General features: G+C 30.0%; 2 protein-coding genes across 2 annotated transcripts; one reads left to right on the forward strand and one right to left on the reverse strand.

Moving 5' to 3' along the window:
- Nucleotides 1–7,175: 7,175 nt before the first annotated feature.
- On the forward strand, nucleotides 7,176–10,817 carry LOC131605724 (protein FAR1-RELATED SEQUENCE 5-like). The gene is made up of 4 exons (XM_058878047.1): nucleotides 7,176–7,348; nucleotides 7,590–7,721; nucleotides 8,188–9,049; nucleotides 9,274–10,817. Exons 3-4 carry the CDS (start codon nucleotides 8,200–8,202, stop codon nucleotides 10,815–10,817), a joined length of 2,394 nt encoding a protein of 797 aa, XP_058734030.1. The 5' UTR covers nucleotides 7,176–7,348; nucleotides 7,590–7,721; nucleotides 8,188–8,199.
- A 1,220-nt stretch (nucleotides 10,818–12,037) lies between these two features.
- Nucleotides 12,038–15,980, reverse strand: LOC131605725 (uncharacterized). The gene is made up of 6 exons (XM_058878048.1): nucleotides 15,914–15,980; nucleotides 15,477–15,827; nucleotides 14,513–15,153; nucleotides 14,227–14,407; nucleotides 13,985–14,122; nucleotides 12,038–12,691 (listed from the first exon to the last, which is right to left on the reverse strand). The coding sequence occupies exons 2-6, from the start codon at nucleotides 15,810–15,812 to the stop codon at nucleotides 12,038–12,040; spliced, it is 1,950 nt and encodes a 649-aa protein (XP_058734031.1). The 5' UTR covers nucleotides 15,813–15,827; nucleotides 15,914–15,980.
- Between the last annotated feature and the right edge of the window lie 1,080 nt (nucleotides 15,981–17,060).

The following is a 17,060-nucleotide window of genomic DNA, read 5'->3' on the forward strand; positions in this document are numbered from 1 at the left end:
CTTTGTAACAATTGTTACTGCAAAGCTGATTACACCGATCATCGTCTACACCTGGAATGCATCTTCCTATGTGATTGTCATAACAACACTTCACTGCACCATCAATTTCCATAGCCTCACCCATTGCTTTTTCGCATCCTGATTCAAATTTGGAAAAATAATAACTAATATGTTCTAAAATATTTTATATATTTGTATTGAACAAGAAAATATACTCACCGAGGATCAATATGACAACAAGAATAGTGGTAGCAAGAGGTGAAAATCTTATTCTAGCCATCTTCAAATTATTTTAATAGTTTAGCAGTTGTGCCAATATATATTAATTAAAGCAGTATTGAAAAAAAGGTATATTTATAGACAAAGAATAGTAGAATAATTATGGGTAAAATTGAATAAAACGTATCAAGTATAATTGCGCATGAAATAGAATAGCAAAAATTAAGCAAAGAAAATACTAGCAAATCAGTTTATGGGAATAAACATATGTGGTTTTAACGTATTTATTTAATTTAGTGATATGTTATTTTTAGTTCTAATTGATTTCTTTTAACGTATCTATTTAATTTAGTGATATGTTCTTTTTAGTTCTAATTGATTTCTTTAGATGATTATCTACCCAGCATAATTGGTGTTTGGGCCCCAACATGTTATTATAACCTAAGATCAGATATTTTTTAAAAGAAAAAATATTAAATTTTTTATTTAATTGAAAAGATTAAACTAGAAACTATAAAGGATATTTTTAGGCATTTCAAGCTTGTCTATTAAGATCGACATAATTAATGTTTTTATATTAATATAATAAGCATTGGTCCAATTCATAGAAACGGCAAGAAGCAATCTCCCCGCTCAGATTGATTTTTTTTCAAATTGATCCAAACCGAACCGAATTTAATGTATATATTTTTATAGTTATTTATTTTTATTAGTATGATAAATTGTATTAATTTATTATTCAATCATACGTATTTTTAATTAATATTTAATAGTTTAATTTATTTTATTTATTTTAATTATTTATTTGTTTCAATCACAATTGTCTTTCTCATTTTGTAATATTAACCTAATACGTTATATGTTATACATTATATTAAATATATTATTTAATAATATTTTTATAATAATACTAAAAAAATATATTTTGTATTTTGGATATTTTAAAACTTTTTTTAATATATCATCCAAAACCAAACCGCGAGTAAATCTATTTTTGAATCGGATGATTTTTTTTCTTTAAAACCGATTCAAAATGCACCACAAACACCCTTAAGATCATGTATAAATAAATATATTATATTTACAAAATTGTAAAAAAAAATCTTAATATTAATTAAATAAGGATTAAAAAACTAAATTTTAGAATAGCGAAATAAAAAAACTAAAATAAAGGGAACAAAGCATTTAAACCCAAATATATAAAAGTAACAAAAGAACAAAAGCAAGATGGTAAGAGATCTCTTTAAATTTAATTAGAGGTTTTGAATTTGATTTTGATCTTAGACACTTAAATTTTTTTGAAAAATAATTTTGTTATCCAGTACGATTCTATTGGACTTTAGGAATTAGTCTCCTGTGTTAAATTCTCCAATTAGAGAGCTTCACAACTTATTGCAATTTAATAGACAGATTAATATGTGAAGTAGAACGAAAAAAGATATTCGGTTTCTACGAAGAAAAAAAAAGATTTGTCCACTATAATAGAGGGGGGTTTTGAAGGGAGGGGATATAAGTTTTGATATTTTAAAAATAATTATATTTACTAAAATATAATCGGTTTAATTTTATTATTTCAAAATTATTTATTTTCTTTCGTGTTAATGTTTTTCTTCTATGTGATTGTTTTTCGATTGCTTACAATAATTTATTATAATTGTTATCTACATTCAGATTTTTGTACTTAATATAAATAATAATTATTTCACTTTTTTAATAATTGTTATGTTTATTTATATTCATTTTTTTTAATTTTGTTATTTATCCTATCATATTTTCTTTTATATCAAATTTTAAATCATTCATATTTTTTTCTACATTTATTGAAAATTTTAAATCATTAATTTTAATAATAAGTTATTTTATATATTTTTTTTGTTAAACGATTCATCATGATTTAAAAGTTATTATTAGTATATAGTTTAATTTGTATCGGAGAATTTAATCTGAATCAAATATATTCAATATTAGAAATTTTATTCCAAAAAAAATATGTATCAATTTTTTACATTTGAATATCATATCAAATATATAAAATTATATTTAAAATCTCTCCCCTCGATCTTTTCCCTTCCTCCTCATTTGAAGCAAATAGAGGACTCTTTATTCTCTCTTTAGTAAAATTTAAAAAAGTAAATATTAATTAAACAGTATACCTCAAAGATAATAGAATGAGTGTCATCAAAACTCAATAAAAAAAACACAATCAAATGATTTTCAATATTTAACAATAAAATTTACCATTATTTATATTAATACAACTCATTAATAATTAATGACGCCGATCTCTAATTAAATAATTAACCTAACATAAAAGACACAAATATATTTTTTCCTCTTATGAGAAAAAAAATACTTAATAAGAAATTTAAAACTAAAAAACATAACATCTTGTATTGTCAAAATCAAGATATAGAGCTCGTTTGACCTAGCTTTTTATCTACTTATCTTCTTCTTATAAGGAGATGGAGGGTCAAACACATTTTTTATAAAGCTCTTATGAAAAAAAGTAGTTTTTTTTAAAGGCAAAAAATTGAATAAAATGAGCTTGTAAAAAATTCGTTGAAACTAACTTTTTTGGAGCTTAAAACATGTGGTCGCGGTTTGAATCCCGATGAAAGCATTTTTCTTGTAAAAAAATGGTACTTATGCAGTAGACGTATGTTTTTCAATTTTTTTCTATGGTTCATAACATCTAGAGTTATGCTTTATTTATTTATTTTATTTTGTTTACATCATTTTTGTAGATATTAGTATTTTCCAACTTTTATTTGTTTTGTATATTATATCTTATTTTATTGTATAATAATTTTCAATAATAATATTATTAATTTTGTATACTATACACTAAATTATATAGGTTAATACAACAATTATTCAATACGTATTATATATATAATATTAAAGCTTAAAAAATAATCATAACCAAACAACTTTAACTTTATTTTAAAAGCTCTTATTTTTAAGTTTAACTTTAAAGTAACTTTTAAGACATAAAAAAGTTGGGTCAAACGAAGTCATAGTATTCTTATTTCAAATCATACAAATATGGTTAGATTAGTGTAACCTTAGTGCTAGCAATAATAATTTAGAATGATAGTAATAATCAATAATCAGCAAAAACAATGACAAAAATGATTTGGTGCTTTATTTCCAACAATTTTGCAACGACCTCCTTTGTAACAATAGTTACTGCAAAGCTGATTACACCGATCATCGTCTACACCTGGAATGCATCTTCCTATGTGATTGTCATAACAACACTTCACTGCACCATCAATTTCCATAGCCTCACCCATTGCTTTTTCGCATCCTGATTCAAATTTGGAAAAATAATAACTAATATGTTCTAAAATATTTTATATATTTGTATTGAACAAGAAAATATACTCACCGAGGATCAATATGACAACAAGAATAGTGGTAGCAAGAGGTGAAAATCTTATTCTAGCCATCTTCAAATTATTTTAATAGTTTAGCAGTTGTGCAAATATATTGATTAAATACAGTATTGAGAAAAAGTTATATTTATAGACAAAGAATAGTAGAATAATTATGGGTAAAATTGAATAAAACGTATCAAGTATAATTGCGCATGAAATAGAATAGCAAAAATTAGGCAAAGAAAATACTAGCAAATCAGTTTATGGGAATAAACATATGTGGTTTTAACGTATTTATTTAATTTAGTGATATGTTATTTTTAGTTCTAATTGATTTCTTGTAACGTATCTATTTAATTTAGTGATATGTTCTTTTTAGTTCTAATTGATTTCTTTAGATGATTATCTACCCAGCATAATTGGTGTTTGGGCCCCAACATGTTATTATAACCTAAGATCAGATATTTTTTAAAATAAAAAATATTAGATTTTTTATTTAATTGAAAAGATTAAACTAGAAACTATAAAGGATATTTTTAGGCCATTCAAGCTTGTCTATTAAGATCAATATAATTAATTTTTTTCATATTAATATAAGCGTTGGTCCAATTCATAGAAACGGCAAGAAGCAATCTCCCCGCTCAGATTGATTTTTTTTCAAATTGATCCAAACCGAACCGAATTTAATGTATATATTTTTATAGTTATTTATTTTTATTAGTATGATAAATTGTGTTAATTTATTATTCAATCATACGTATTTTTAATTAATATTTATTAGTTTAATTTATTTAATTTATTTTAATTATTTATTTGTTTCAATCACGATTGTCTTTCTCATTTTGTAATATTAACCTAATACGTTATATGTTATACATTATATTAAATATATTATTTATTAATATTTTTATAATAATACTAAAAAAATATATTTTGTATTTTGGATATTCTAAAACTTTTTTTAATATATCATCCAAAACCAAACCGCGAGTAAATCTATTTTTGAATCGGGTGATTTTTTTTCTTTAAAACCGATTCAAAATGCACCACAAACACCCTAAAGATCATGTAATAAATAAATATGTTATATTTACAAAATTGTAAAAAAAAAATCTTAATATTGATTAAATAAGGATTAAAAAACTAAATTTTAGAATAGCGAAATAAAAAAACTAAAATAAAGGGAACAATGCATTTAAACCCAAATATATAAAAGTAACAAAACAAAAGCAAGATGGTAAGAGATCTCTTTAAATTTAATTAGAGGTTTTGAGTTTTATTTTGATCTTAGACACTTAAATATTTTTTAAAAAGAATTTTGTCATCCAGTACAATTCTATTGGACTTTGGGAATTAGTCTCCTATGTTAAATTCTCCAATTAGAGAGCTTCACAACTTATTGCAATTTAATAGACAGATTAATATGTGAAGTAGAACGAAAAAAGATATTCGGTTTCTACGAAGAAAAAAAAAAGATTTGTCCACTATATTAGAGGGGGATTTTGAAGGGAGGGGATATAAGTTTTGATATTTTAAAAATAATTATATTTACTAAAATATAATCGGTTTAATTTTATTATTTCAAAATTATTTATTTTCTTTCGTGTTAGTGTTTTTCTTCTATGTGATTTTTTTTATTGCTTACAATAATTTATTATAATTGTTATCAACATTCAGATTTTTGTACTTAATATAAATAATAATTATTTTACTTTTTTAATAATTGTTATGTTTATTTATATTCATTTTTTTTAATTTTGTTATTTATCCTATCATATTTTCTTTTATATCAAATTTTAAATCATTCGTATTTTTTTATACATTTTATTGAAAATTTTAAATCATTAATTTTAATAATAAGTTATTTTATATATTTGTTTTGTTAAACGATTCATCATGATTTAAAAGTTATTATTAGTATATAGTTTAATTTGTATCGGAGAATTTAATCTGAATCAAATATATTCAATATTAGAAATTTTATTCCAAAAAATATATGTATCAATTTTTTACATTTGAATATCATATCAAATATATAAAATTATATTTAAAATCTCTCCCCTCATCTCTTCCCTTCCTCCTCATTTGAAGCAAATAGAGGACTCTTTGTTCTCTCTTTAGTAAAATTTAAAAAAGTAAATATTAATTAAACAATATACCTCAAAGATAATAGAATGAGTGTCATCAAAACTCAATAAAAAAACACAATCAAATGATTTTCAATATTTAACAATAAAATTTACCATTATTTATATTAATTCAACTTAATAATTAATGACGCCGATCTCTAATTAAATAATTAACCTAACATAAAAGACACAAATATATTTTTTCTTCTTATGAGGAAAAAAAACTTAATAAGAAATTTAAAACTAAAAAACATAACATCTTGTATTGTCAAAATCAAGATATAGTATTCTTATTTCAAATCATACAAATATGGTTAGATTAGTGTAACCTTAGTGCTAGCAATAATAATTTAGAATGATAGTAATAACAAATAATCAGCAAAAACAATGACAAAAATGATTTGGTGCTTTATTTCCAACAATTTTGCAACGACCTCCTTTGTAACAATTGTTACTGCAAAGCTGATTACACCGATCATCGTCTACACCTGGAATGCATCTTCCTATGTGATTGTCATAACAACACTTCACTGCACCATCAATTTCCATAGCCTCACCCATTGCTTTTTCGCATCCTGATTCAAATTTGGAAAAATAATAACTAATATGTTCTAAAATATTTTATTTATTTGTATTGAACAAGAAAATATACTCACCGAGGATCAATATGACAACAAGAATAGTGGTAGCAAGAGGTAAAAATCTTATTCTAGCCATCTTCAAATTATTTTAATACTTTAGCAGTTGTGCCAATATATATTAATTAAAGCAGTATTGAAAAAAAGTTATATTTATAGACAAAGAATAGTAGAATAATTATGGCTAAAATTAAATAAAACGTATCAAGTATAATTGCGCATGAAATAGAATAGCAAAAATTAAGCAAAGAAAATACTAGCAAATCAGTTTATGGGAATAAACATATGTGGTTTTAACGTATTTATTTAATTTAGTGATATGTTATTTTTAGTTCTAATTGATTTCTTTTAACGTATCTATTTAATTTAGTGATATGTTCTTTTTAGTCCTAATTGATTTCTTTAGATGATTATCTACCCAGCATAATTGGTGTTTGGGCCCCAACATGTTATTATAACCTAAGATCAGATATTTTTTAAAAGAAAAAATATTAGATTTTTTATTTAATTGAAAAGATTAAACTAGAAACTATAAAGGATATTTTTAGGCCATTCAAGCTGGCAGCTGCTAATATGCATAAACATTTATTTATGCATGGTGCATAAGTTAACCTAAGCCCTTAGATCAATATTTCCATCTAATGGCTACAAATCACCATATATATATTTACTAAAAACAGAAAAAAAAAACGTTTTCGTGATTTGTTCGTTCTCAATTCAACGACTCAGACATCATTTTCTTCTCAATTCACCACCGTCGCCACCGCTGCACCGTCGCCACCGCCTGCACCGTAGCCACCGCCTGCACCGTCGCCACCGCCAATCTCCGCCGATCACCACCGTCTTCATCCTTCCTTCTCAACACATCACCACTGTTGCCATGCTTCCTTCCCAACACCTAATCATCGTCGCCTTTCTTCGCCGCCATCAATAATTCATTCCGGTGATTTCTCACAGCTCACTTTCATCCACGAAATCATAGGTATTGAATTTTAAACTTGTTAAATTTAATTTTAGATGATTCACACTTCAATTTCTGGATTTCTATAGAACTGATTGTTTTACCTAATTCAAGAATTCATTGAGTAATGTATGTACTATGGTTGAGTAGTGTTACGATTCCATGAGTAATGTATATTTTGATAGAATAACCTTGCATACTTCTATGAGTAATGTTCGATATATTTTGATATAATAACCTTGCCTAATGTATATCGGATAAGGTGAACGAAGTGAAAAAGTACAAGGCTGTCGAAATTTCGAAACGTGACAACACCGAGAATTGCTCTGCAGCATCACCACAGACACACCGTTGAAACTCCCTCTCTTTCGGTCACAGCTCCGCTCCGCCATCGGTGAGTCAGACTTGCTCTCCCTATCTCACCTATCATCTTTGTTCTGCTTATTTCTGTGAAATTTGGTTAGAAGGGTATCACACAAAGTGTTTGATTAACTGAATGTGTGTATTATAGTGTGTCTTATAGAAGGATTTTCTTTGTAATTTTTCTATGAACAATAAATGAATATTATGTTACTGGCCGTAGAATTATGTTGTAAACCATGAGTTTGGGCTGCACAATTATGTTGTAAAGCTTTTCTCCAATTGAACTAACCGTGCTTGCATATGAACAGGGGATTTACATTACCCTTAGTGTTGAATTTCAATAGAACTGATTGTAATTATGTTGTAAATATGGTTGAGTAATGTTAGGATTCCATGAGTAATGTGCAATATATTTTGATAGAATAACCTTGACTGTGTAATATTGAATATGCATATCTATCTGTCTTATTAATAAAGTTGTAATTTGTATTATGTAGGTTGTGTTGCTAATGGATGAGATATCGTCTTCCACAAATGTCACTCAAGATGTTGGTTCAATCTCCGATGAAAATAATGAATCGTGGCAACATTTTGTCTTCCACGAGCTTTCATCAATCAAGGATTTCTATGCTAAATACGCTCATGAAAAGGGATTTAGCGTGAGAAGAAATTTGCATTCCTTCTATGATTCTCGTAACAAAAAAACGGACATTGTGCAATATATCCGTTATGTTTGTAACAAGCATGGTTTCAAGCACGGAAGTCGGGCGGATCCTAAGAACAAGACAAACTCGGATACTCCTGTTCTCATTGAATATCATAAAGAGAAAGAACTTCCCGAGGAAAGGACTGGTTGCCCAGCTAGTATTTCGTTGAAGTATGATTCCAATGTTAAAGGTTATCACATATACAAATGGAATGTTACTCATAACCACCCTCTCCATAAACCCGAGCATTCACATTACTTGAGATCGGCTCGAGAGATTAGTGAGCCTCAAAAACAACTTGCTATAATAAATTCAAAATCAGGCATGTCTGTAAGATCCTCCTTTCAAGTTATGCGTCAAATAGCTGGTGGTTCAAAGAACCTTGGGTATTGCTTCCAAGATTTAAAGAACTTTCTCACCACTGTTCGACAAAAGGAAATGGTCATTGGTGATGCAACTATTATCCAAGAATATCTTAGAAACGAAGCTTTGAGGAACCCGTCATTTTATTATGATATCCAAGTAGATTCTGAAGAGAACATAGCTAGTATTTTCTGGTCAGATGCAATCATGCAGCAAGACTATGAATTATTTGGTGATCTCATCAGTTTCGACACTACTTATCGAACAAATACGGAGTATCGCCCATTAGGTATGTGTTCTATTCATTTCACTACTATTATATCAAGCTTCCATTTTATTTTGTATTTATCAGTGCGTTGATATATTTTCTCTACCATATTTATTATTACATCATGGTATATTAGTATAAAGATATATTGATAACATCCTTTGTTTTAGGTATGACACTGCTTTTAGATTGATATCATCAATTGTTTTAACTTTTTCATTATATGTTTTTGTCACACATACCAGCTCCGTTCCTTGGATTTGACAACCACCGTAAGAGTGTATTATTTGGTTGTGCCCTGCTATACGATGAGACTTCAGCAAGTTTTGATTGGTTGTTTACCACTTTCCTGAAGTGCATGAAAAATAAGAAACCCATTACAATTTATACAGACCAAGCTTCTGCTTTGATGAAGTCAGTTCCAAACATCTTCCCCGATGTCTTCCATGGCTTGTGTTCTTGGCACATGGGGGAGAATGCAAAGTCCAACTTAGGCTCTCGTTGCAATGGTGCATTTCTTGACGAACTACATCACTTGGTTTCGAATGTTGATGATGAGGCAGAGTTTGACTTCAATTGGAATAAGATGCTTCAAAATTGTTTTGGTGGTAAAGCCACTTCTGAATTTACTTGGCTTGTCCAGATTCATCGTAATCGTACTCAATGGTCTTCTGCTTGGGTGAAATCACACTTCACTGCCGGTTTGAAGACCACACAGTTAAGCGAGTCGTTCAATGCCTTTCTTCGCCACTTTCTTCAGCCAGACCACTCACTTGTGCAATTCTTTATCCATTTCAATGTTATGGTTGAGAAAATGCGAGATAATCATGCTGATTGTGATTTCAAGGCTGCTAATACTAGGCCAAGAAACAATTATCCCAACAGCCAACTCATGAGGTCCGTTGTCGCCAAGTATACTCCAGCATCGTTTGCATTCATTCACAAGCAATATGATCTTTCTTTCAAATATTATTATGAGGAGGACATGTCAAGAAGTTCAATTTCTAATAGAGTTTTCAAAGTGTTCACAATTCAACTTGTTCGTGATGCCGATGAGATGGATTTTGATAATGATGCCGCTGCGAATGTTTATATGTCGGTCGAAGAAGTTCCAGAAAACCTTCTTCCTAATGATCAAGATCCTTTGCGACTTGATGAGAGGGTTGTTACGGTAGATATTGGGAACAAGATTTTTACTTGTACCTGTCGGATGTTCGAGAACCGGGGATTCTTATGTCGCCATGTTTTCAAGATATTAGACTTCTTAGGGAGTTCTGTCCAATACCAGTCCTTGAAGTCCATACCTGAGCACTACATATTGAAGCGTTGGACTAAAGGAATTCGTCCATCCCTTGATGCTTTAAAACCCATCAGTATTGGAGGTATTCAAGATACTACTTTTGCACAAAGATATCAACAAGCTTCTGGTGTTATGCTTCAGATTATAACCCGTGTTTGCATGGACCCTGATGCGTGCCAATTTTTTCTTAATGCTGCAATTGAATGTGGGAAGCAAGCGGAAGAGTTGATTGTTGCTAAAGGTGTTTCCGGTCAACCTTCATCTTCCAGGTCTGCATCTTGCAAAGATACTAGTGTTGCTGATCCTCTTGTAGTTGATTCTAGTGTAAAAAAGTTCAAAAAGAGACCCAATCCAATCAGGGCTAAGAAACGGCTCAAAAGTGATTATGAGTTAGCTAGGGAGAGACAAAGATTCATCGCACAGCGGAAGAAACAAAAGAAAGAAGATGATGCTGCAAAATTAGCTTTAACAATCACCAATGTTGATTGATTTTCATTATTTCTTTCCATTGTTTTAGACTATTATATTTCAGTCTACTATTTCAAATTTTCATCATACTGTAAGCAGAATTTTATATTTCATTCTACAATTTGATTGTTTTAGTTATTGCCAATTTAGCTTCTGCTACATACTATTGAATTTGCTTAAAGTAATAACTTTGGATAGGCAAACTTATTTCTCATTTAATAACCACATGAAGTACTTAATGCAATAGCTCTTTTCTGTGTTTTCAATCTCTCTGTTGCACATGCAGAATGCCTTTGAAATAAATGGCTTCATGTGTTTGTTTAGATTTAATTATAATAAGCCTTAAGATGGTTATGATCTATGATCCTGGCAATTGGACATTACTGCAATGAGTCACAGTTTTTGAACCTTGGATGGTGTGAACAAATCTGTATGAATTTATGGTAGGGCGTCATACATAGACTTTCAAATCTGTATGGTTTTATGGAAGGATGTTAATATGATGTTAAATTTCTTTGATTTGTATTTTTCTATCAAATATTAAATTTAAAATAAGATATAAAATTCAATTCAAACCCAAAACGAGGATCATACTCTATTTCAAAATCAATTCTCACAAAATTATTATTTTATTATTACAAAATCACATTCCCTTATTTTTTATTGTATCGTGTTATGTTTTGTTTTATATTTTTGTTATCACACACAACACAACATAGTCATAAGTTCACAGTGGTTTCTCATCATGTTATTCTGATCTGTCTACGCGCAAACTAACTCAAAGCTAACTATTATAGTTCCTAGAATTATTACAACAGCCGAGTAAACAACAGACAAAAGAGGAGCAGGGTACTTCATAGAATGAATAACTATTCTCCTCTCTTATCATTTTTATTACAGTGCAAATTGTTTTCATTAAATTCTTGCTTGTATTCTAGAATAAATATTCTAGATATGTATTGAGATTGTATTTGAATCGATTTAAAAACACCTCATTGATTGAAATTTTTTAAAACTAATTGTCATTGAATCTATTCATTGGATGTACCGGATGATTCAAACAGTCTACTAATTTAAAGTTGCAGTTTTATTTGAAAATACGTAAAAAGGAATCTGCATCAATATGGAACAGGACAGTAGCTTTAAAGAAACAATTTGTCTAAATTTAAGCTTAAAGAAACAATTTGCTCATACAAGTCAAACTTAATCAATTCTAGAAACCAACATTCTTACTACACAATTCAATATAGAGTTTTTTTCCTTTTTGTCCTAGGTTTTTTTGTCTTCTTCCCGGCTTCTTTCTCAAGGACTTGTGCCATAGAACATTCTTCCTCTTCTTCACCCAAGTTAGGGGCTGACTTCTTTGTCTTCACCTTTTTTTTGTTCTTCTCTGCTTCTTTCTCCAAGTCATCCTCCATAGCACATGCAGCCTCTTCTTCAGCCAATGTCAGAGCTAACTTTGTCAAGTTTTGAAGCAACTCATTGTCCTCACGCTTCAAGATGTCTAGCAACACTTTTACTCTTTGAATCTCCATGAAATCATCTTGCTCTTCATTTGTCATCATATCCCAATGCTTAAAAAAATCCCAAATTGCAGCTTGCTTGCTATCCCATTTCTCAATATATGTCAGAACAAATAGCCCGCATGATTTCCTATCATGTTGTAAAGGCAATTTCACATCCTCCCAACTCCATTGACTAAAGTCTATAGGTTCATTTCTCTTAGCATTTATCAACTCCATCCCATATCTCACTTTCCACTTCCCCCAGTTATCCCATTCATCTTCTTTTCGAAGTGTGAACCTTTCACAACTATTCAGAAATCCGAACCTCTGTTCTTTGAAATCAATCACATATGCAGCATAGTGACTCTTCAAATAAACTGGGAAAAACCACTGTAATGATGAAAATAAATCATGAGTACAATAATCAACATGGAACTTAATACTATCAAAACAGATTACTCAATACAGATTACTCAATACAGATTACTCAGTACAGATTACTCAGTACAGATTACTCAATACAGATTACTCAGTACAGATTACTCAGTACAGATTACTCAATACTATCAACATATTAATCAAAACAGATTGCTATAGCTAACCTTGTAATTAATCAAAACAGAGTAATCAATACTATCAACATATAAGAACATGTTCAAGCCATATATTGCCCGACATGGAACTCTTAACAGGGAGCATGTTAGAATTAGAAAGCAAAAAATCTGAAGTATTATTTTAAACAACAGCTTCTAGTATAATTTGACAGCATCAACATTTCAACTTTTTTGGAAGCTCTCTCACTTATCATATCCATAAACATGTTTAAACTTATAATTTCCATAATTAGAAAACCCATATAATCGTTTAGTTGAAAAGCTCTCGTGAAGTTGTGAGTCAGAAACTACTCTAAACAAAGCCTACAACGTCTAAGGCTATATCCAATAGTAACAATAGTAAATAATACACATGAGAGATAACCATATGTCATGAACAACAACAACAACAACAATCTATGAGGCAACAACATAGACATAAATACCAGACACAAAACAAACACTAACAGATTCTGATTATAATCAGAGGAAAAAAAGTGATCAAACGAAATCAAGAGTGTCTGTAGCGGACACCAACGCGTGTTGGTGCTGTCAAATTTAAATAGAGTCTCAACTCCTGAAACTTACGAATAGGCAAAAAAACCCAAATTTTGAATGAAGTCGGGAAAATTGGTCTTTTTGTTAACTTGTAAGGACTATTTTGACAGTAACTGATATAATTCAAAGACTAATTATCTAGTAAGTGATAATTTAAAGACAAAATTGATAGTAAGTTTTATAATTCAATGGTTAATTTCTAAACCCAACAATGACAGCAATCAGCCCCCTTAATAGCAGAATAATCGAAACTTTTTTCAGCGGGACGCACGATCTGACCAAATAGTATTATATGACTGGTAGTGTTTATCTCATTTGACACATTATCAGTTCCTTTCGTTGAACTTTTCTCAAATGAACTATCTTTCAAAGAGTTACTGAATTCTACCTTTGATATAGCAGAAATTCTTTCTGTATCACTTAGTATGGCAGATTACTCAATACTATCAACATATTAAACATTATTGAATATTATCCTAGCACAATATATTTACAATATGTTCGCACAAATATTAAGCAAAAATGTACTTACATATTCAGGATTTTCCACGTCTATATCATTAAAATCCATGTATTTGAGCTGTCTTATTAAATCTTCTGCATACTCGGCCACTACATGGGCTTCTCTATGATCCTTTTTGCGTCTAGTGATCTTGACGCCATGCTCAAACTATGTGCAAATAATTATAACAAAATACATTTAATATGGGAATTTAAACAATGAAGATATTGTAAATTTTAGTTAATTAAAACTAATCAATATGTGATACTTACTTCATATGTAACCGGGAATATGAACCTTTTCATCTTTCCTTTCATCATCTCTTTTTTATTCAAGAAACTAAAATAGTTTCCAATGACATCCCCCTCTAACTTACAATCCTTCTTGAGACAAAATAAGGATCCCCTGTTAAGGTTGTCTAACATCTTGCATTTGTCTTGGAACAATACCTCCCTTCATGTTAAAATCATTATCAATTAGAGATGAAATATAATGAATCTCATTTAAAAATTGAAGTTAAAAAAATATTAAATGGCTTGAATTAAAAAATCAACGTACATAGCTCCTCCATTTGCTTCTGCCAATGTCCATGCATAGTTGACCAATTGTGTGTCTTCCTCACTCAATTTTGCCTTCTTCATTTGCATTACATATGGGGATCTAAAGTATTGTGACAATGCTGAGATCCTTTTTGGAAGCGGAATCTGTTCATTTTGTGGTATGTTCTCCATAAGTGTGTATGTTGCCACATCAGATGGTGACTTTCTACTTTCTTCCAATGATATAGGAGTACTGAATCCTAGACTAAAAGAAGGCTGACCCCAATCAGAATCATTCATCTCAGCTGTATCACCATGCTTCTCTTGACTTTCTTTTTCAGGCTGATTTGCATCATCTTCTTTTCCGGGCTGTTCTGCATCATCCTCTTTATCAACTAAATTTGCAGCTTGTTCTTCAAGCCCATGATCCGAATCATTGTCTTCACTCTCAACCAATTCAGGACTTGCATTTCTAGGCTCATGTGCAGCATCCTCTTTATCTCCAACTTCTTTTTCCGTATTAGAACGATGCTCCTTTTCTCCAACTTCTTTTCCTTTTCTCATTGAAGACTCAGCTTCCTCTGCCTGTTTGACCCAATAAGTCTTCCAATCTGCCCAAAACTTCAGCTTTTCATCACAAATTTTTATTTGTTTTTTAGCCTGCAATGTACATAAAAGCACTCAAATCAATAGCCACATATTACTCAAACTAAGCATGTATAGCCACATATTAAACATGTACTCTCAAACAGTAATACTGAATACTAAAATAACAATGAATAGCCATATATTATGCAATACTCAATACTCAAACTGTAGCACTCAATACTAAATATTAAAATAACAATGAATGGTCATATAGTACACAATACTCGATACTCAAATAACAATGAATGACCGTATACTAAGCATTACTCAATACTCAATACTGCTAATATATTACACTACTAAATTTGAATATTGAGTATTTTGTTCAGATATACCTCTTCTAATGCGTAGTCTTGTGGAGCCAAATGAGCCTCCATCATTTCATCATCCACATTTTGTGTCTTTCGCTTTTTCCCTTTTCTTTGGATCACTTTCTCTCTACTACGTTTTGCAGTCTCAGCAATTTTGTCATGCATCACTTCATCACCCATGTCTTTTGCTGCCATACTACTTTCTGGAATATCACAATCTTGTTTATCAAGAATGATCACCTTGTTGAAACCTCCCTTCTTCTTTATTTTCTTCAACTCCATGCTCACATTGCCATCCTCCCAATTTCCACAACTTGGTGCTTTTTCAACTATTTCCTTTTGTTTGGTTGTTTGCACCATATCTAAAAAATGTACCTACAATGAAGATATTAAATTTGATTATTAAATAAAATTTAAAGAGGATACATTAAATGAAAACAATATTTTAATAGATTACATACTAGAAGAAAGTGGAAGTCTGCTTTCCCAGAACATGCATCTTTCTTAATCCCTCCGTTGGCATGTTGAATTAAGTGTTGACACCAGTTGTTAGCTACTAACTTTCTTTACTTCGCTCAACACTGTAGCATAGTTCAAACTAATCAAGTATGAAGTAGTAGGGCAAAGAATGGTTCCGATAGCCAATAATATAAAACCTTTTGCCCAAGCTTTGTTCTTTGTGATTTCAAAATTCATCAATTTTTCATACAAAACATTGGTATGTATGTGGATCATACTATCATAAGTCTCCCCTATGTACCCGAGCTGCTCCTTAAATTTCTTCACCTTTTCTTTACTTGATTTGTCAACCTTTTCCAAATCAATTATCTTCTTACCCCTTGGCAAATCATATACCCTCTTCACATCTTCTTCTCCAACTGTAATTCTTGCATTTTCATTGACAATCATTCCCCTATGTTTGTCAAAGTTATTTAAAATCCAACTTACAAATACCCCCGGGATAATGGTGATGTTCAGTTTTAACAATCCACCAAATCCACATTCCGTAATATACTTCTCTTTCTTAATACAGTCTTCTTTCTTCCTAGGATCTTTCTTTCCCTCGTTCAACAACAAAACTAATTCTGTCAGCTTCTTAGGAAAACACCTATGCAATATTCTTGATGATGTTTTTTTGCCTTTCTTATTTCTCATGTCAGCACTTCCATCCTCTTCCTCTTCTGTCCCAACTGCAGCAGTATGATCATTCAAGTCTTCCTCTTCTGTCCCAACTGCAGCAGTATGGTCATTGTTGTCAATTCGTGCCGCAGATCTTGTTCTCATATCTGTCCATACAACATATTACTCAATAACAAGAACAGAAAGCAAGGAACAGAATATACTCAATATTAACAACATATTAATCAAATCCAAAAACAGATTACTCAATATTAATAACGTATTAATCAAATCCAAAAACAGATTACTCAATATTAATAACATATTACTCAAATCCAAAAACAGATTACTCAATATTAATAACATATTACTCAAATCCAAAAACAGATTACTCAATATTAATAACATATTACTCAAATCCAAAAACAGATTACTCAATATTAATAACATATTACTCAAATCCAAAAAATTACTACTAGCTTTGTTCCA

The sequence above is a fragment of the Vicia villosa genome, linkage group LG5 (assembly GCF_029867415.1).
Source record: "Vicia villosa cultivar HV-30 ecotype Madison, WI linkage group LG5, Vvil1.0, whole genome shotgun sequence".
Classification (NCBI taxonomy): domain Eukaryota; kingdom Viridiplantae; phylum Streptophyta; class Magnoliopsida; order Fabales; family Fabaceae; genus Vicia; species Vicia villosa.

Bases quoted from the DNA above. Each gene is read 5' to 3' on its own strand.
- LOC131605724 (XM_058878047.1), top strand. From the start codon at position 8,200: ATGGATGAGATATCGTCTTCCACAAATGTCACTCAAGATGTTGGTTCA. The intron at 9,050-9,273 runs GTATGTGTTCTA...CACACATACCAG, and splicing joins TACGGAGTATCGCCCATTAG to CTCCGTTCCTTGGATTTGAC.
- LOC131605725 (XM_058878048.1), bottom strand. From the start codon at position 15,812: ATGGTGCAAACAACCAAACAAAAGGAAATAGTTGAAAAAGCACCAAGT. The intron at 14,408-14,512 runs GTACGTTGATTT...TTTAACATGAAG, and splicing joins GAAGCAAATGGAGGAGCTAT to GGAGGTATTGTTCCAAGACA. The intron at 14,123-14,226 runs GTAAGTATCACA...ATTTGCACATAG, and splicing joins TATTCCCGGTTACATATGAA to TTTGAGCATGGCGTCAAGAT.